The sequence below is a fragment of the Homalodisca vitripennis genome, chromosome 4 (assembly GCF_021130785.1).
Source record: "Homalodisca vitripennis isolate AUS2020 chromosome 4, UT_GWSS_2.1, whole genome shotgun sequence".
NCBI lineage: Eukaryota > Metazoa > Arthropoda > Insecta > Hemiptera > Cicadellidae > Homalodisca > Homalodisca vitripennis.
The window spans coordinates 104,424,861-104,446,693 of record NC_060210.1 but is presented as its reverse complement, the minus strand read 5'-3'; the positions used below and the strand labels follow the sequence as shown (position 1 = coordinate 104,446,693).

Here is a 21,833-nt window from a genome sequence, read left to right as displayed (position 1 = left end):
GAAAGAAGAAATACAACTAATTAAAATAGACATTCCTACCCACCGTGTCATATCTCATAGTGGCTTAATAGAGTAAAGAACTAAGCCCGGGTAATATGAAACGGCGGTGATTACTGATATGTGTAAAAAGCTACCGGTATTAGATTTCCAAGCAAGCTTTGCAGTCTTTCAGTTGTGAGATACAAATTATTACTATTTTATTCAATTTCATTATAAAACATTCTGAATCACTATCGAAATATAAAAAATTGCTTAATTTGGTCACATTGATTATACTATAGGTTCGTAACCTAAGTGAAATCTCCAGGTACTTCAATTTAATTTACAGGAAATAATATTGTATACTTACTTGAACTCTTCACTCGTATACCGGAATAATAAATTTGAAGCAAGATAAAAACATGAAATGTAAAACAAAATTTATAGAATCATGAATGAAATTATTCTAGTAATCAATTACATAGTATTCTAAATTAGTTATGACGATCGCTAAACGATCAAGCTGAAGAAAGAAATAATAATAACGTAGAGGTATTTTAAGAACAATATTATACTAGGTTTGATGTTTGAAAAAATGACAGCCAATCATGAGATTGAGGTTTATTTGTATCTGAATTAGAGAGTGGGAAACTCTTGGAACAATTCCTAAATTCGCTATACATATCAAGGTGGAGATGGTCCCGACTTGAGGAGTACGGCCGCCTTCGGCCTCAGGCTCACACTAGCCCGTCTCTGTTTTAATTCCATTCTGAAACAGCATGAAAACTAATACAGAAATGCTGTACCATATTATGTAACGCATAACACTGATTTTGGGAATACTGAAAGTCAATGTAAATCCGCTTTTCAACCTAAAAACAACATTTTTGTACAACTTGCAATTTACAAACTGCAATTTATAATAAAATACGCTTACTCGCATTAACTGCGATTTTTAACTCGCATTTTTCAAATTAAAAATTATGCCAATCCCTCAGGAAATATATCACATAATAACTGTAAATACCCCAAATCTTTATTATCAGCAGTTTTCAATTGTGCCTGATTACGAATTAGGTCAAAATGACTACTTCATATGTCCATAATTCCTGGTCAAGTAATACAATGTTTTCTTCTTCTTTCTCTGCATTCAAGAAGGGTACCTTGAAAGATTATGACAGTAAAATAAAAAAAATTCCTCAACCAAAAATCAATTGCACCACCTTAAGTACGCCTGACGGAGAGAGGACGTAGAAGTCTGCGTTTATCCACCACTGCAGACTTTCGCGTCGGTTGAATGTGGTACCCTTGCTAATAATATTCAAATAACATGTTGGAGCGATAAAAAGAGGCATCCATCCGAAAGGCTATACTGAGAATATATGAACAGAGCTGCTTGAGAGATACTGAGTAGTGTGGGAGATACAAGAAATTTCACACTGACTGTTGAGAATTGGATCCATTTCTGGACAAGCCGTCCCATCATATCCCAGCAGGTTTGTTGGTTATTTGGAGGCGTGATTCGTCCTTTTTCTGCGAACCGGAGACCTGTGAGCATGTTATGACTGCCATGTCCTCTCGTCAATACCCTGGTCATGACGTCGTTACTCCAGTCACTGGAATGTGGTTCCAGCATCTAGTATAGTGATTTACTCCATCCCCGTTTTTAGTTCTGGAGACTTGCCTAACAATCTTTTGGTTAATGGAAGATTTTTTATTTGTGTTTCAATTTGTTCACCGAGCCAAGTCCATCTCATCAGCATCAGTCAAGTCAGTGGTCGTCTATTATGTCGGTTGTCAGTGTTCTTGGTTCAAGGTTACTGAGTGACGAAAGTTTTGAGGAATTCTTAGATATTTTAAATTTTTAGTTTTCAGCAAATTAATTTCCTGCATTTTTACTGAAGATCTTTTAACAACTTCTTTAGACAACTTGGGATCGGGTAGAGTAGGAAACAGCGACATCATCGTAAACAATCATTCCTCTGATGACCTTAGGACATTTCGGCAAAGCTCAATGAATGGTGTCCACGTTGTATATCTAACATTTAAACTTCCATTTATAATGTCATTCCTTATTTAGGGCACATTATTGACCCTTTCCTTGCATTAAGAGTCGGCTTTAGAGAAACGACCTTATCTGTATTTCATTTATCTCTGGAGTTGTGGCCATACAAATTTGTATCGTAAAATTGTGATAGTAGTCTACTACAGTGCGAGACGTAGAATCTGGCTATTTGGCTGTATTATTTGCAAAAGATAGAGAGAGCTCGATTAATAATTTTAATACTTATCGCAAGAAATTAATATTCAATACTCACGCGGAGTTTTAAAAATGTATCTCAGGCCTAATTGCATTAAAGAACAGTTTATTTGCAAAAACCCATGATAATAGGTTATATGCGAAATGAGTTGGATTTGTGCGCACTTTATCGTAGCTAACGTATTTAAGCACTTACTAATTTCAGATAGAAACTATCGTTGAAATAACCCCCGCTTCCTTGAGGACCAGCCACTTACCCCGGACTGAGGCCAGAGTTCAGGCTGGCGATAGTCACAGTCATGTCGATATCCATGCCTAACGATGAGAACAGGTTCTGGGTCGTATACGTGGTCACGTAACTTCCCATGTTGATCAACAGAACGAACGATGAATCGTGGAACGTTCTAAGGGCATATACAATTTAAAATGAAGCAAAATTATTATAAGACCAATGAAACAAATAGAAAAATTACAGAAGAGACACATATTAAAATTTTATTCTTTGTTTGAAGTTTATTTTTGACAATGGAAGGATTGTGAAGGAAACAGGATTTTTCCGGACATTTGCCATCGTTCAGTGAAACAAAAAATCAGTAACACCCACTGAGTGAGTGAGTGAGTGAGTGACACAATCAGAGTTACTGAATTTTGTTTCACTGAACGGTGGCAAACGTCCGGAAAATTTTTAAGATAAAACCTTACAAAATAACTCAATACGTTGTTGTATATAAACATTCTAAAGATATATAATTAGTAAAGAAACATAGGCTGCTCTATATGGCATTTTAATACAATACCACGTTCAAGTTTGGAAATTGGTACAGAACATTTCTGAAGCGAGGAAAACACATCATTTTGATAAAGTATGTTGGTGTTACGTTCATTATTAAGTGTATTTTGTAACAATGTTCTCAAGATGAAGAAAAATACGAATGTTAAAGTTAAAATACATACATCAATTTAGATTAATAAACACCCTGTTCTCGAATAAGGACTAACCTGACTACGACTAGTGTATCGTTGTTTGGAGCCAGGACTTTGAGATGACCTCTGAGTAAGACAGGATCTTGTTTAAGGGCAGTGATTGCTTGGAAAACCTTCAAGTGGCTGGCTTCTGCTTTCCTTTGAGCTTTCACATTCAGTCTCCAGTAGTTGGGGTTTACAGGTAACCACGTGGTCCTGTTGCTGGAGAAACCTTGTCGCAATAGGAAATATTAATTACTATATTAGAAACTTAGGAGTTCACTACGGCACGTCTTGCACTTGGTCTACTATAACACTAATGCGTGAGCACGAAGTTGCTTACCGGCCGCGCGTCTAAAATAATAAAATAAAATTTTAGAAAATATATTGCAATATCTCAATACTAATAAACGCTTATACATATACAAATATCTGTTAATTAATGTATCACAATTAATATTTAATATGAATTTTTAACTAAATAACCTGCGTTGGGCGTTGAAATCTAATGACACAATTCCAAATTCACGAAACGGGCACTTTAACTTAATATCGTACACTGATATGTCTAAACACATTATGTTATGAAAATATTTATATATTTTTTGAAATAGAATATTAGGATGTTCGAATACCGTCACATATTAAAATTTTGTTTGGTAGAGATTGTATTTTTAGTAGTTTGAAATATTTAAATGCAATGTCCTTTACGGTCTTGATTTACAATGATTTATACAAGCATTCGTGATAATTTTGGTCATTACGACAAATGTATTTAAACAATTGCTGTGTAATGCTTTCATGCTTGAAAATAATACCTGTAATATGATTCTTCAATTAATATGTAAAAAGTATGTTAAGTTATTGGACCAATAGGAGTTTTTTTCTTTTAAGAATCCAAGACTACACAGAATTTGAGCAATGAAATTTTAACTTAGTACCCTACTGTACTGAGCCAATATATTGCACATATTCATTATTTTAGAAATATTTAGTTCTCTGGTCACTAACTACATTTTGTAATTAAGAAAAGGAAGTGCTTGTTTTGTAATGAATCTACGCTAAGGTCAGAGTTAGTTATTGGTCTTCTTTTTGAGGAAGGTAGTGCAGATTAGAACTTGGTTTCTGTGTGTAGTGTTTATATTGTCAAAGTTATGTCTTCACTGTAATTGTTATAATTACATGCGATCTTAATTCTTATTGTATTTGTAATAATTCAGAACATAATTAAAAATGGTAACGATAAATAAAGACACGTGTTCTCCTAAACCTTGATTACCTGCGCTTTGGGAATCATTCCACTGCATAGGAGTCCTCACCGGGTCTCTGGATCCCTCCTGGTAGTGGTCAGGTCCAAGCAGCCGTCCGCTGGGGTCTATGGTCTGGTCCCACCGGATTGAAGTGTTCTGCATGCCGATCTCCTCGCCATAGTACACCCCCTTCACCCCTGGCAGTACTCCCGTCAGAAGGTTCAGAGCATCGATCATTTCCGGTTCATATTTGGAAGAGACCCTGGCTCTATCGTGGTTTCCGATCTAAGACAATGCTGAAGTTGTTCCAAAAATAAATTTACAGAACATTTCACTCAAAATAAAATTTGAAACTAATTAGTTGAGTACAGCTATACAGCTATAGTATAAAAGTGCGTATTGTTTGAAGCTTCTGATATCCGCAGAGCTAGTGCTTGATGGGGCTAGTCGGATACGCGTATAGGTACTTCAATAAGTTTAATTTTTCTTCATAACAATACGAAGGGTAACACATGAGACTTTTATGACGTCAAACATGTATTGTCCAAAAATATTTCTAGTCAAACACATAATTGCACTCATTATTGAGGTGAATTGATAAGAAAAAAATAATTTTGAAAAAGCCAAACCATTTATTGTTACTTAATTTATTACTACATTTATTATTATTTCTTAATGGAAATAGAACAGCAGAGCACTGTTACTATACGCACTACGAACAGTTTTTATTAATACGAAAGATACAAAGATCTATTATTGCTATTTTTGCTTCCAGCAACAATAGCCTACTGAATTTGTCTATATAATATACGAACAGATTATGGTGCTAATCAATATTAATTAAAAACACTAGTACGTTCTATTGTTTCATTTTCAAAAATAAGCTTTCCTTCTATCTTAAAAGCACAATTTTGTCTTTTTGTTTTTGTTTTATCCTCATATTTATTTTCATTGCAGACAAACATAACAAATACACATTAGATACAAGTAATTAATAGTACCTTGAGTTCTGAGGCTTAAAACATGTCATTATGATATCACATGTCCTTAAGTCCTTAAATTTTAAATATCTATATGAATTTGGTAATAGGCATTTAAAATTTTTCTTTCATGCAATAATGAAATTCCAATATTAGCGAGCTATTTAGAATCAATAAAACTATCTGAGTCTCAAATAATTAAAAATATTGAGACCCTTTTTGAAAAATATACGACGGTATAATTTTAATATATTAAAAATGAGGCATTATTCAGTGACTGGGCAAAGTAGAGGGGGGACTGAATGAGTGGTTAAACAGATACCACGAGTTTTATCAGTGAAGGCCAAAGCCGTAACTGTGTTAGTTATTAACTGACCTTGAATGTAACTTTATCACACATTCTGTCGTTGATAAATGATACATACTCTCATTCATATTGATCTTTTGCAATGGGTAGCTAAAGATAGATTAGCGGGTACATACTTTAGTATATTAGTTCTTATACATGCCAGTTTTTAGTTCTTCACAACTTGAACTGAAGAATAATAAATATAAGAGTAGCCAATTTAAAGGAATATACATATCAAAACTCGACTTTGGATCAGATAAAGAGGTATAACTTTGCTGTTTACGCCAGGTTAGATTTACTCACGTTGTTTGATTTGCTATAAACTTGAAGAATTTAAATTATTAAATCTTTTATTGATTGAACATTTTTGATTGACATAATTGCCTTTAAAATACTGATTGTTAAACTGATGTCTCACAAGAATGTTTCATAAGAGTTGTTAATATTTGCAAAAACCAATGGTCGATGTCGTGTGTAAATGAAGTAATATTCTATATGACATAGTATGTGATACATATACAATCAGTGTCCACTTTTTCTTCTAGTCATATGTTATATTGTTCCTATCGTTATCATTATACACATATATTACACGTTATGTTAAATGGGCAAATTAGTGATCCATATATTGGTTGTTTATTTATAGCTAGTATCCCTATATAATTTTCCTAAGTGTGTACTTCAAAGAATTAATAGTTTTGGTAAAAATTGTATAATTCCAGTAAAACGTAATGTTATGTGAAATAATATGGCTTCCAGCTTTCCTTGTGGTAATGACATATATTAAAACTTTTTTTACGTTTGTTTGTATTTGTCGCACAGAAGATAACTCATACAATGCTATAAACTGAGATACGGAAAAAGAGAGCGGTCCGACTGATATATGTGGAGTGAAAGACGATACAATATTTGAATAGTAACAATCAGGGCTCCTTGGCGCTGCTCTAACGTCAGACCTCAGAACTAACTGAAGTAATCTCTTGGATCTTAGCCAACCTCTTCATATGAATAATTATCTTCTGTGTAACCAATACAATGTGCAATGTTTGAGGGTAATAACTACAAATGTTGCTTCCATTACTCCAAGGAAGGAGGTAGAGTTAAAGAGCTAAAATCAAATATAAATACGAGCATATATGATTTAGTGAGAGATTTCTAAAAGGTGCCATTCTATTTGGATATAAATTAGCAAGTGATATATCAAATTTAAATAATACCTTGATATATATGATTCTTATTAGTATACATAAATTTCTGACGTAGATATTTAGTGTAGTTACGTATACAAATATAAGTATATGAAACTTTTTACAAAAGTGGTCACTATCACTTTCAAAATTGTGAATTACCCTAGTTTAGTTCGTAATGAATGTAGATGTAGAGTCAGAACACTATATATATATATATATATATATATATATATATATATATATATATATATATAAAGTGCTAGTATATTAAGTATACTTTAAATATTCGAATGTTAAAATGACATTGCCGTGGGTATATAAGAAAATATAAATATAAAAATGCTACCATATGTTAACGTAAATGTACATAAGAAAGAATAGCTCAAAATGTAAATCCACACTCATTACGAACTAAAATTGGGGAATTAACTATTTGGGGAATTATATTCATACTAGAAAAGAAGAAAATATATTACTTAAATAATAAAGCAAATCTCATTAAAAGTTACATATCTCATATATTGTTAATGACTTTCGGTTAGTTACAAGAGCAAATCCCACATTCAGTATTAGATATTGACTTTATGTACATGTACTAAACGTAATATGTACGAATGTAATATATTATCGTCTGTTTATCACTGACCACCCATGTCACGGTGACATTTGATGGCATGGCGTGAATGAAGCCAACAATGATATCTCGTAGTTCAACAGCCCTGGTTGTGAAGTTGGTGTATTGCTGCAGTTCGAAGTTAAAAGGCTGCATGAAGCTGCGGTTACCCCGACCGTAGTATTTTGCTGTGTTCTTTAGATCAGCGTAGGCCTCCAAAAACAGGGCCCTGAAACAGGAGATGGGCAAGATAATTTTTTTATTTAATTACTACAGAATTGAAAGACCTCGTAGGACTGTTATTATACTATTGTCATTGGAAGTTAATGCGGCTACTCAGGCCAAGAATATCTAGGTGTGTTTGTTTATATAAGTGAGGGTCTGAAAGGAACAAGAAAAGTGTCTTCCTACTCACTTGCCTGGTGCTGTACAGAGTGGAAACAGCCTTTACTACAGTGTCCAGCCACATGCCTCTCTCCACCAACACTGTATCACGATGCTGTCTGTATCATAACTTTGCAGAAATTATGTAATTTGATGTTCCATAAAAACTACTATAATACTGATCAGAGTATAGTATTGGTTCATTGAATTATTTTATCAGTAGACCTATCAATCAAATAATTATGCTATTTTTGAACTATATTATACTTAAATTTACTTTAACAAGGTTATGTACCTTGCTCTCCACCTCCCTAGGTGACTGAAATCTGTCACCTGCGTAGCAGAGTTGCTGAAATCTGCAACTACTTAGCTACCATTCAGAGATTCAAATTTGAACATTTATATATTTTTGAGGTAGTATGGATATATAAAATAATATCAAACACTGGTAAATGTACTTCATAATAAGTAATTTTTATGTAAAGTATTCTAGTCAAGAACTAAGTTAGAATCACATCAAAGTATATATTAAAGAGAGTTAAAAATAATAAAGGCACTAATAAATATAATCATTAAAAAGAATAACAGTATATTGACTAAATTAAAACTTATTACTAAGCTGTTAGAATTAAGTCCCGACTTTATTAATAGCGAGTTACTGGTAATTGCTGATGAATTAATTCCAGATCGATTATTTGCTACAAATCATAGATTGAAAAGGAGTACAATATTGTCTAAAATCCAGTACAATCCTACTTACAAGTCAAAATTTCTTCCACTTGTTCGGAGAAAAAGTCCTATTTTATTAGGCATCTGGTATTATAATTAGGTACTTATGTTAACTGTTCATAAGAATTGGAATGTTTTGTAAAGGTATAATAAATAACGAATCTATGCAAGGTCTAAGCGAGAAATTAAGCCTGAAGAATTTTATAACTTTTACTCTTTAATATAAAAAATAAGTTCGAATTTACAAAAATGTAATTTCTAAATAAATTGTGTTAGAGAAAATAAAGTAGCATGGACAACAAAGTAAATGTACGTATGGGGTAGGGGAGTCCGTACTAGAATGCTTTAAATATGGCCTGGTTCCGATATAATCCCAATCCTGTGTTTTACAAGGGCTCAAGAGTTTTCAATATTTGCTTAGCACTTTTAAATTGGTTTCAGATCTAAAGAAAATAAAACCATCAAATGAAATAGTTAAATCTTTATAATATTAAAAGTTCTTAATCTATTTTTTTGATAAACGGCAGTTCTTCATTGACATGTATATTTTCAAGAATTGTGATTTGTAAGAATTCCGGTTCACACCACCTCAAAAATGGTAACTACACAATGAAATTATCTTAAAGTACTTATCGGCGGTTTGCTGTTATTTTTAATGACTGAAGATAGTTGTACCCAACAAACCAAGGCTGGATGTCAAGGTTGGTTGGTAGGCAACCTTGGTCGGAGAAACAAATATTATAATCTGTATCTGTAACAGTAACTTTTACTTTATCCTTTAGAAAAGCAGAAAAACAAAAACTTTCTATTATCCAATAGAAAATAATTTTATTCATTTTAGAATATTTTTTCTAATTTTTTATTTATTTTAAGTGTAATAATAATCATCCTTTAGCACGAAACAGGTGAAGTAAATTGGCAAATCCCAGAACGAAAACAATCATGAGCAGATAATATACATCAGGATATGAACCCTAATATTAAGTAATCATACATTTTGGAAGTAATCTAATACTTATTTGGTAACATGTTGACAGGTTATTTTCAAAAAGCATTACGTAATCTGACAGATCTTTTCTTCAGAAAGACGTTTCAGTTTCGATTTATGACGGATTAAAGGTAAGAAGAAAAGTAATGACTTAAGAAGGTTGTTAAACTAAACATACTAACTCTTCTTGAAAAATATTGTCTTCTGAATAAAAAAAAAAAGTGACCATTTCTGGTTTTACCTTTAATGATTAACTGGCGAAAAGTGAAAAATGTTGAAGTAGAAAGACTGAAACAGCAAAAGGTGCTACTACGCTTTCTGCTAGAAAGACAGCTTTAAAGGCTTTCCCTGGGTTTAAGATCAAAGTCAACCTTATCACTTTCCTCACTTATTTCCTCTCCTCAGTTTTACGCACTTTGTTATAGGATACTTTTGTTGCTGTTTAGTCGCGTAGATCAACATAACCGAAGGAAAGAAGAAATTACAACTAATTAAAATAGACATTCCTAACCCACCGTGTCATATCTCATAGTGGCTTAATAGAGTAAAGAACTAAGCCCGGGTAATATGAAACGGCCCGGTGATTACTGATATGTGTAAAAAAAGCCAACCGGTATTAGATTTCCAAGCAAGCTTTTGCAGTCACTTTCAGTTTGTGAGATACAAATTATTACTATTTTATTCAATTTCATTATAAAACAATTCTTGAATCACTATCGAAATATAAAAAATTGCTTAATTTGGTCACATTGATTATACTATAGGTTTTCGTAACCTAAGTGAAATCTCCAGGTACTTCAATTTACTTTTACAGGAAATATATATTGTATACGTAAACTTACTTGAAAAACTCTTCAACTCGTATACCGGAATAATAAATTTGAAGCCAAGATAAAAACATGAAAATGTAAAACAAAATTTATAGAATCATGAATGAAATTATTCTAAGTAATCAATTACATAGTATTCTAAATTAGTTTTTATGACGATCGCTAAACGATCAAGCTGAAGAAAGAAATAATAATAAACGTAGAGGTATTTTAAGAACAATATTATACTAGGTTTGATGTTTGAAAAAATGACAGCCAATCATGAGATTGAGGTTTATTTGTATCTGAATTAGAGAGTGGGAAACTCTTGGAACAATTCCTAAATTCGCTATACATATCAAGGTGGAGATGGTCCCGACTTGAGGAGTACGGCCGCCTTCGGCCTCAGGCTCACACTAGCCCGTCTCTGTTTTAATTCCATTCTGAAAAACAGCATGAAAACTAATACATAAACGCTGTACCATATTATTGTAACGCATAACATTGATTTTTGGGAATACTAATTAAAGTCAATGTAAAAATCCGCTTTTCAACCTAAAAAAATACAACATTTTTGTACAACTTGCAATTTACAAACTGCAATTTATAATAAAATACGCTTACTCGCATTAACTGCGATTTTTAACTCGCATTTTTTCAAATTAAAAACTATGCCAATCCCTCAGGGAAATATATCAACATAATAACTGTAAATACCCCAAATCTTTATTATCAGCAGTTTTCAATTGTGCCTGATTACGAATTAGGTCAAAATGACTACTTCATATGTCCATAATTCCTGGTCAAGTAATACAATGTTTTTCTTCTTCTTTCTCTGCATTCAAGAAGGTACCTTGAAAGATTATGACAGTAAAATAAAAAAAAATTTCCTCAACCAAAAATGAATTGCACCACCTTAAGTACGCCTGACGGAGAGAGGACGTAGAAGTCTGCGTTTATCCACCACTGCAGACTTTTCGCGTCGGTTGAATGTGGTACCCTTGCTAATAATATTCAAATAACATGTTGGAGCGATAAAAAGAGGCATCCATCCGAAAGGCTATACTGAGAAATATATGAACAGAGCTGCTTGTATGAGGATACTGAGTAGTGTGGGAGATACAAGAAATTTCACACTGACTGTTGAGAATTGGATCCATTTCTGGACAAGCCGTCCCACCATATCCCAGCAGGTTTGTTGGTTTATTTGGAGGCTTGATTCGTCCTTTTTTCTGCGAACCGGAGACCTTTGAGCACGTTTTATGACTGTCATGTCCTCCTCGTCCAATACCCTGGTCATGACGTCGTTACTCCAGTCACTGGAATGTGGGTTCCAGCATCTAGTTTTAGTGATTTACCCCTCCATCCCCGTTTTTTAGTTCTGGAGACTTGCCTAACAATCTTTTGGTTAATGGAAGATTTTTTATTTGTGTTTCAATTTGTTCACCGAGCCAAGTCCATCTCATCAGCATCAGTCAAGTCAGTGGTCGTCTATTATGTCGGTTGTCAGTGTTCATTGGTTCAAGGTTTCTGAGTGACGAGGTTACTGACATGTCAGCGTGTGCTGAGAATGCCGCAGTCTCTAGTATTTTATTGTTGTTGAGACACACTCACAAGAGATAAAATTGTATTAGCTTTTTGTTGCCGGCTCATTGGACTACACTTAGAAAAAAATTGCTAGCCAGTGATAACGTTTTGGTTGCAATCAGGAAGGGTGCGTGAGTGATGCAAGTTCGCGAGATCCTCTATGAGCGGAGTTGGACGGTTTACCGTGAGGCCGTAGCAGGACGAAAGTTTTGAGGAATTCTTAGATATTATTTAAATTTTCAAGTTTTCAGCAAATTAATTTACTGAAGATTTCCTGCATTTTTACTGAAAGATCTTTTAACAACTTCTTTAGAACAACTTGGGATCGGGTAGAGTAGGAAACAGCGACATCATCGTAAACAATCATTCCTCTGATGACCTTAGGACATTTCGGCAAAGCTCAATGAATGGTGTCCACGTTGTATACTCTAACATTTAAACTTCCATTTACAATGTCATTCCTTATTTAGGGCACATTATTGACCCTTTCCTTGCATTAAGAGTCGGCTTTAGAGAAACGACCTTATCTGTATTTCATTTATCTCAGTTGTGGCCATACAAATTTGTATCGTAAAATTGTGATAGTAGTCTACTACAGTGCTAGACGTAGAATCTGGCTATTTGGCTGTATTATTTGCAAAAGATAGAGAGAGCTCGATTAAATAATTTTAATACTTGTCGCAAGAAGAAATTAATATTCAATACTCACGCGGAGTTTTAAAAATGTATCTCAGGCCTAATTGCATTAAAGAACAGTTTTATTTGCAAAAACCCATGATAATAGGTTTATATGCAGAAATGAGTTGGATTTGTGCGCACTTTATCGTAGTTAACGTATTTAAGCACTTACTAATTTTTCAGATAGAAACTATCGTTGAAATAACCCCCGCTTCCTTGAGGATATCAGCCACTTACCCCGGACTGAGGCCAGAGTTTGAGGCTGGCGATAGTCACAGTCATGTCGATATCCATGCCTAACGATGAGAACAGATTCTGGGGTCGTATGACGTGGTCACGTAACTTCCCATGTTGATCAACAGAACGAAACGATGAATCGTGGAACGTTCTAAGGGCAATATACAATTTAAAATGAAGCAAAATTGTTATAAGACCAATGAAACAAATAGAAAAATTACAGAAGAGACACATATTAAAATTGTATTCTTTTTTGAAGTTTATTTTTGACAATGGAAGGATTGTGAAGGAAACAGGATTTTTCCGGACATTTGCCATCGTTCAGTGAAACAAAAAATCAGTAACACCCACTGAGTGAGTGAGTGAGTGAGTGACACAATCAGTGTTTACTGATTTTTTGTTTCACTGAACGGTGGCAAACGTCCAGAAAATTTTTAAGATAAAACCTTACAAAATAACTCAATACGTTGTTGTAATATAAACATTCTAAAGTATATATAATTAGTAAAGAAACATAGGCTGCTCTATATGGCATTTTTAATACAATACCACGTTTCAAGTTTGGAAATTGGTACAGAACATTTCTGAAGCGAGGAAAAACACTTCATTTTGATAAGTATGTTTGGTGTTACGTTCATTATTAAGTGTATTTTTGTAACCAATGTTTCTCAAGATGAAGAAAAATACGAATGTTAAAGTTAAAATACATACATCAATTTAGATTAATAAACACCCTGTTCTCGACTAAGGACTAAACCTGAACTACGACTAGTGTATCGTTGTTTGGAGCCAGGACTTTGAGATGACCTCTGAGTAAGACTAGGATCTTGTTTAAGGCAGTGATTGCTTGGAAAACCTTCAAGTGGCTGGCTTCTGCTTTCCTTTGGAGCTTTTCACATTCAGTCTCCCAGTAGTTTGGGATGGTTTTGTTTTTTTTTTACAGGTAACCACGTGGTCCTGTTGCTGGAGAAAACCCTGTCGCAATAGGAAATATTAATTACTATATTTAGAAACTTAGGAGTTCACTACGGCACGTCTTGGCACTTGGTCTACTAAACACTAATGCGTGAGCACGAAGTTTGCTTACCGGCCGCGCGTCTAAAAATAATAAAATAAAATTTTAGAAAATATATTGTAAAAAAAAAAAAAAAACAATATCTCAATACTAATAAACGCTTATACATATACAAATATCTGTTAATTAATGTATCACCACAATTAAATATTTAATATGAATTTTTAACTAAATAACCAGCGTTGGGCGTTGAAATCTGAATGACACAATTCCAAATTCACGAAACGGGCACTTTAACTTAATATCGTACACTGATTATGTCTAAACACATTATGTTATGAAAATATTTATATATTTTTTGAAATAGAATATTAGGATGTTCGAATACCGTCACATATTAAAATTTTTGTTTGGTAGAGATTGTATTTTTTAGTAGTTTTGAAATATTTAAATGCAATGTCCCTTTTACGGTCTTGATTTACAATGATTTATACAAGCATTCGTGATAATTTTGGTCATTACGACAAATGTATTTAAACAATTGCTGTGTAATGCTTCCATGCTTGAAAATAATACCTGTAAATATGATTCTTCAATTAATATGTAAAAAGTATGTTAAGTTATTGACCAATAGGAGTTTTTTTCTTTTAAGAATCCAAGACTATATACACAGAATTTGAGCAATGAAATTTTAACTTAAGTACCACCTACTGTACTGAGCCAATATATTGCACATATTCATTATTTTAGAAATATTTAGTTCTCTGGTCATTTAACTACATTTTTGTAATTAAGAAAAGGAAGTGTGCTTTGTTTTGTAATTAATCTACGCTAAGGTCAGAGTTAGTTATTGGTATTCTTTTTGAGGAAGGTAGTGCAGATTAGAACTTGGTTTCTGTGTTGTAGTGTTTATATTGTCAAAGTTATGTCTTCACAGTAATTGTTATAATTACATGCGATCTTAATTCTTATTGTATTTGTAATAAATTCAGAACATAATTAAAAATGGTAACGATAAATAAAGACACGTGTTCTCCTAAACCTTGATTACCTCTGCGCTTTGGGAATCATTCCACCACTGCATAGGAGTCCTCACCGGGTCTCGGATCCCTCCTGGTAGTGGTCAGGTCCAAGCAGCCGTCCGCTGGGGTCTATGGTCTGGTCCCACCGGTTTGAAGTGTTCTGCATGCCGATCTCCTCGCCATAGTACACCCCCCTTCACCCCTGGCAGTACTCCCGTCAGAAGGTTCAGAGCATCGATCATTTCCGGTTCATATTTGGAAGAGAACCCTGGCTCTATCGTGGGTTTCCGATCTAAGACAATGCTGAAGTTGTTCCAAAAATAAATTTTACAGAACATTTTCACTCAAAATAAAATTTGAAACTAATTAGTTGAGTACAGCTATACAGCTATAGTATAAAAGTGCGTATTGTTTGAAGCTTCTGATATCCGCAGAGCTAGTGCTTGATGGGGCTAGTCGGCATACGCGTAATAGGTACTTCAATAAGTTTAATTTAATTTTTCTTCATAACAATACGAAGGGTAACACATGAGACTTTTATGACGTCAAACATGTATTGTCCAAAAATATTTCTAGTCAAACACATAATTGCACTTATTATTGAGTGAATTGATAAGAAAAAAATAATTTTGAAAAAAGCCAAACCATTTATTGTTACTTAAAATTTATTACTACATTTATTCTTATTTCTTAATGGAAATAGAACAGCAGAGCACTGTTACTATACGCACTACGAAAACAGTTTTTTATTAATACGAAAGATACAAAGATCTATTAAATGCTATTTTTGCTTCCAGCAACAATAGCCTACTGAAATTTGTCTATATAATATACGAACAGATTATGGTGCTAATCAATGTTAATTAAAAACACTAGTACCGTTCTATTGTTACATTTTCAAAAATAAAGCTTTCCTTCTATCTTAAAAGTCACAATTTTTGTCTTTTTGTTTTTGTTTTTTATCCTCATATTTATTTTCATTGCAGACAAACATAACAAATACACATTAGATACAAGTAATTAATAGTACCTTGAGTTCTGAGGCTTAAAACATGTCCATTATGATATCACATGTCCTTAAGTCCTTAAATTTTAAATATCTATATGAATTTGGTAATAGGCATTTAAAATTTTTCCTTTCATGCAATAATGAAATTCCAATATTAGCGAGCTATTTAGAATCAATAAAACTATCTGAGTCTCAAATAATTAAAAAATATTGAGACCCTTTTTTGAAAAATATACGACGGTAATAATTTTAATATATTAAAAAAGAGGCATTATTCAGTGACTGGGCAAAGTAGAGGGGGACTGAATGAGTGGTTAAACAGATACCACGAGTTTTATCAGTGAAGGCCAAAGCCGTAAACTGTGTTAGTTATAATTAACTGACCTTGAATGTAACTTTTATCACACATTCTGTCGTTGATAAATGATACATACTCTCATTCATATTGATCTTTTGCAATGGGTAGCTAAAGATAGATTAGCGGGTACATACTTTAATTATATTAGTTCTTATACATGCCAGTTTTTAGTTCTTCACAACTTGAACTGAAGAATAATAAATATAAGAGTAGCCCAATTAAAGGAATATACATATCAAAACTCGACTTTGGATCAGATAAAGAGGTATAACTTTGCTGTTTACGCCAGGTTAGATTTACTCACGTTTGTTTGATTTGCTATAAACTTGAAGAATTTAAATTATTAAATCTTTTATTGATTGAACATTTTTGATTGACATAATTGCCTTTAAAATACTGATTGTTAAACTGATGTCTCACAAGAATGTTTCATAAGAGTTGTTAATATTTGCAAAACCAATGGGTCGATGTCGTGTGTAAATGAAGTAATATTCTATATGACATAGTATGTGATACATATACAATCAGTGTCCACTTTTTCTTCTAGTCATTATGTTATATTGTTCCTATCGTGTATCATTATACACATATATTACACGTTATGTTAAATGGGCAAATTAGTAATCCATATATTGGTTGTTTATTTATAGCTAGTATCCCTATATAAATTTTCCTAAGTGTGTACTTCAAAGAATTAATAGTTTTGGTAAAAATGGTATAATTCCAGTAAAACGTAATGTTATGTGAAATAATATGGCTTCCAGCTTTCCTTGTGGTAATGCCATATATTTAAAACTTTTTTTACGTTTGTTTGTATTTGTCGCACAGAAGATAACTTCATACAATGCTCTAAACTGAGATTACGGAAAAAGAGAGCGGTCCGACTGATATATGTGGAGTGAAAGACGGTAACAATATTTGAATGGTAACAATCAGGGCTCCTTGGCGCTGCCCTAACGTCAGACCTCAGAACTAACTGAAGTAATCTCTTGGATCTTAGCCAACCTCTATCATATGAATTATCTTCTGATGTAACCAATACAACTGTGCAATGTTTGAGGGTAATAACTACAAATGTTAGCTACATTAATGTTGCTTCCATTTTACTCACCCCCCCAAGGAAGGAGGTAGAGTTAAAGAGCTAAAATCAAAAAATATAAATACGAGCATATATGATTTAGTGAGAGATTTCTAAAAGGTGCCATTCTATTTGGATATAAATTAGCAAGTGATACATCAAATTTAAATAATGACCTTGATATATATGATTCTTATTAGTAAACATAAATTTCTGACGTAGAAATATTTAGTGTAGTTACGTATATAAAATATAACTATATGAAACTTTTTTACAAAAGGGGTCACTATCACTTTTCAAAATTGTGAATTACCCTAGTTTAGTTCGTAATGATAATGTAGATGTAGAGTCAGAACACTATCTATATTTAAGTGCTAGTATATTAAGTATACTTTTAAATATTCGAATGTTTTAAAATGACATTGGCCGTGGGTATATAAGAAAATATAAATATAAAAAAAAAAAAAAAATGCTACCATATGTTTAACATAAAATTACATAAGAAAGAATAGCTCAAAATGTCAAATCCACACTCATTACGAACTAAAATTGGGGAATTAACTATTTGGGGAATTATATTCATAATAGAAAAGAAGAAAAATACATTACTTAAATAATAAAAGCAAATCTCATTAAAAGTTACATATCTCATATATTGTTTAATGACTTTCGGTTAGTTTCAGGAACAAGTCCCACACATTCAGTATTAAGATATTGACTTTATGTACATGTACTAAACGTAATATGTACGAAATTTATATATTATCGTCTGTTTTATCACTGACCACCCATGTCACGGTGACGATTTGATGGCATGGCGTGAATGGAAGCCAAACGATGATATCTCGTAGTTCAACAGCCCTGGTATTGTGAAGTTGGTGTATTGCTGCAGTTCGAAGTTAAAAGGCTGCATGAAGCTGCGGTTACCCCGACCGTAGTATTTTGCTGTTTTCTTTAGATCAGCGTAGGCCTCCAAAAACAGGGCCCTGAAACAGGAGATGGGCAAGATAATTATTTTATTTAATTACTACAGAATTGAAAGACCTCGTAGGACTGTTATTATACTACTGTCATTGGAAGTTAATGCGGCTACCCAGGCCAAGAATATTTAGATGTGTTAGTGGTTTATATAAGTGAGGGTTCCTGAAAGTGAACAAGAAAAGTGTCTTCCTACTCACTTGCCTGGTGCTGTACAGAGTGGAAACAGCCTTTTACAGTGTCCATGCATCTCTCTCCAACAACACTGTATGCTGTCTGTAATCATAACTTTGCAGAAATTATGTAAATCTGAATGTTCCATAAAAACTACCATCCTACTGATCAGAGTATAGCTATATTATTAGTTCATGGAATTATTATATCAGTAGACCATCAATCAAGTAATTATGTTATTTTTTTAACTATATTACACTTAAATTTACATTAACAAGGTTATGTGCCTTGGGCCCCTCTCCACACCTCTCTTAGGTGTCCCTGAAATCTGTCACCTGCGTAGCAGAGTTGCTGAAATCTGCAACTACTTAGCTACTATTCAGAGATTCAAATTTGAACATTTATACATTTTCGAGGTAGTAGAATATATCGATCACTGGTAAATTTAATTCATAACAAGTAATTTTTTATGTAAAGTATTCTAGTCAAGAATTAAGTTAGAATCACATTAAAGTATATGTAAAAGATAGTTTAAAAAATATAATAAGGGCACTAATAAATGTAATCATTAAAAAGAAGAACGAGTTATATAGTGACTAAATTAAAACTTATTTACTAGAATTAAGAGTCCCCCGACTTCTTATAATTAGTGAGTTACTGGTAATTGCTGATGAATATTCAACCTGGTACCGACAAAAGACGTTAAAATAGTTAGGTTTATTATAGCTAGAACCCAGAGAGAGAGAGAGAGTAACCTCTCACATAGCGAGAGCCTTTAATGAATATCTGATTGATAACTGTTAGTACCTGTCTTTCCCATCAGCTTTTATGTATTCCAATACCACATCAGCCCAATGCTGGTTTATTATAGCTAGAACCTAGAGAGAGTAACCTTTCACATAGCGGGAGCCTTTAATGAATATTTGATTGATAACTGTTAGGACCTGTCTTTTCCATCAGCTGTTATGTATTCCAATACCACATCAGCCCAATGCTGGTTTATTATAGCTAGAACCTAGAGAGAGTAACCTCTCACATAGCGAGAGCCTTTAATGAATATTTGATTGATAACTGTTAGTACCTGTCTTTTCCATCAGCTGTCATGTATTCCAATACCACATCAGCCCAATGCTGGTTTATTATAACTAGAACCTAGAGAGAGTAACCTCTCACATAGCGGGAGCCTTTAATGAATATTTGGTTGATAACTGTTAGTACCTGTCTTTTCCATCAGCTCTTATGTATTCCAATACTACATCAGCCCAATGCTGAAGCAGTTTGAATGTTCCCGGACGATTCCTGGTATAGACGGGATCCAGGAGTCCATTTGGTAACTTTGGATCGTCCCGGAGCTGCTGGTCCTCGAACAAAAATGGCACAGCGTCCATTCGGAAACCGTCAAACCCCATGTCAAGCCAGTATCGAATAATATTCTGGAAAACAATATTTATATTATTAGAATTGGTAAGTTTTATGTAGATTTATAATCTACCTGTGTGTTTATCTTCACGAGTGCGCTGTAACTCTTAATGAATATCGGCATGAATGATTTACAAGTAAATTAGTAGTACAGGGCAATAAAGACCTCGTAGGAGAAGGCCCCAGTACCATAACCATTTACTTAACAGCGCTGTTAAGAAAATCATTTGTATGGGTCGGCACGGCCTGTTACTCACACCAATAAACTCCAATAATCAACTCATAAAACATACCCGATTACATTAACATTTTATCTTAGTCATAAATAAAACATAGGAGACCGTGCCAAACTGAATATAGTTCTTTAGCCACAACTCCGAATCCATTTTCTATACCATCAAATATTTTAATGTTTTATTCATGACAAGCATTTCTATGGAATTGGTGTTAAACTGATATAGTATTTTGTTGTGCACCATTTAGACCAAGGGAGTGGATCTCTAGAGCAAAATACTTTTCTTTACAACTACCCTTACACGTACTATAGATACATAGTTTTTAACCGAAATTTGTATGGAATTCTATTTAAATAGAGTGTATATAAAAAGTGGTTAGCATATTTCGTGTTAAGAAGGTAACCCACCAAGAAGGTAGCCAGGAAAAGTTTTTGGGGAGGGGGTCCGACTACTGATATTTTTGGGACAGAGAGCAAGGTCCCATTTTGTTCATTAAGAAGTTCTTGATCCGTTTCTTTGCTGAAAACGATCTTTCAGCAGTCCATGTCAGCAATCATAAATTATTCAAATAAAAAAAATCATTTACTAAAAATTAATTGAAAATTTTGAACATTTGGGGGGTTTTGGACCCCTTGGACCCCCTCGCTGGCTACGTACGTCCATGTAAACCACAGAGCAAACCTGATCTCTACTCAAATATCATGAACTAAAATCAATTTGTATTATGGTTGTTCAGCGTACCTAAATCAAAGGGGAATGAAAAGGGGTTTTTATTGTTGATTGCAATGGGTTTTGAACAAAAAATGTAATGAATTAATTATTTTTCATGTTGAGTTTCAAGTTTTATATTTACTTAGACTTTAGATATACAACAGTTTCATCTGTATAATAAACCAAGATATCCACTTAGAATATTCTTATTCAAAATGTTGACGTTAGTAAAACAAAATAGCAGGGCCAAGTACTATTCCGTGGGGGAATGGCATCCTCATCGGCATCAGCCACTGTCCCAGATGGGATCGTGGGTGATGTACCATCCTCGTCTTGTGCTGCAACTTCTAAGGAAGTGGCAGGCACCTTCCCTTGTCACTATTCCAGTGACAAGGGTAGAAAACCTTTTCCCCCTCTTGGTTTGGCCCTGGAATTGAGAGTAGCTACCTATCCCTTCCTTTCCTGATGGTCCCACCCCTACTTTACCAACAACCCCAGACTAAGGTGTTATGCGACCCGTGCACTTCAGTGTCTACAACGGAGCCTTCTGGGAACCAGGGGACACCCAGTCGTAATTACCCTTATCTTCCTAATCGGGTCACTGGGAAGATGGACCGCAAATACCCGGTTCTCGTGGGATCAGAATGGAGAATGAACTAAATCAAAACAAAACCAAAACTGAAACTCAAGAGGTAAGCGAAACTCAACCAGAAGAGCTACCGATTGAACAACTAAGAGTGTCTGAGATGACCCCAATGGAGGAAGACAGACTTCTCTTGTCAGAAGGCGAAGTTCGGCCGGAAGAGCCAAAAAAGAAGCGGCTCTCGAGAGGCGAAC

The 21,833-nt window shown here is 33.8% G+C and overlaps 1 protein-coding gene across 1 annotated transcript in view; it reads right to left on the bottom strand.

The window, feature by feature from the left end:
• Nucleotides 1–585: 585 nt before the first annotated feature.
• LOC124359868 (maltase 1-like) overlaps nt 586–21,833 on the bottom strand; it is a 37,424-nt gene continuing 16,176 nt past the window's right edge. Inside the window, 6 exon segments of the mRNA XM_046812976.1 lie at nt 586–748; nt 2,497–2,643; nt 3,239–3,434; nt 4,482–4,737; nt 7,618–7,813; nt 19,849–20,063. Coding sequence (XP_046668932.1) covers nt 664–748; nt 2,497–2,643; nt 3,239–3,434; nt 4,482–4,737; nt 7,618–7,813; nt 19,849–20,063 — 1,095 coding nt within the window. The 3' untranslated portion in view covers nt 586–663.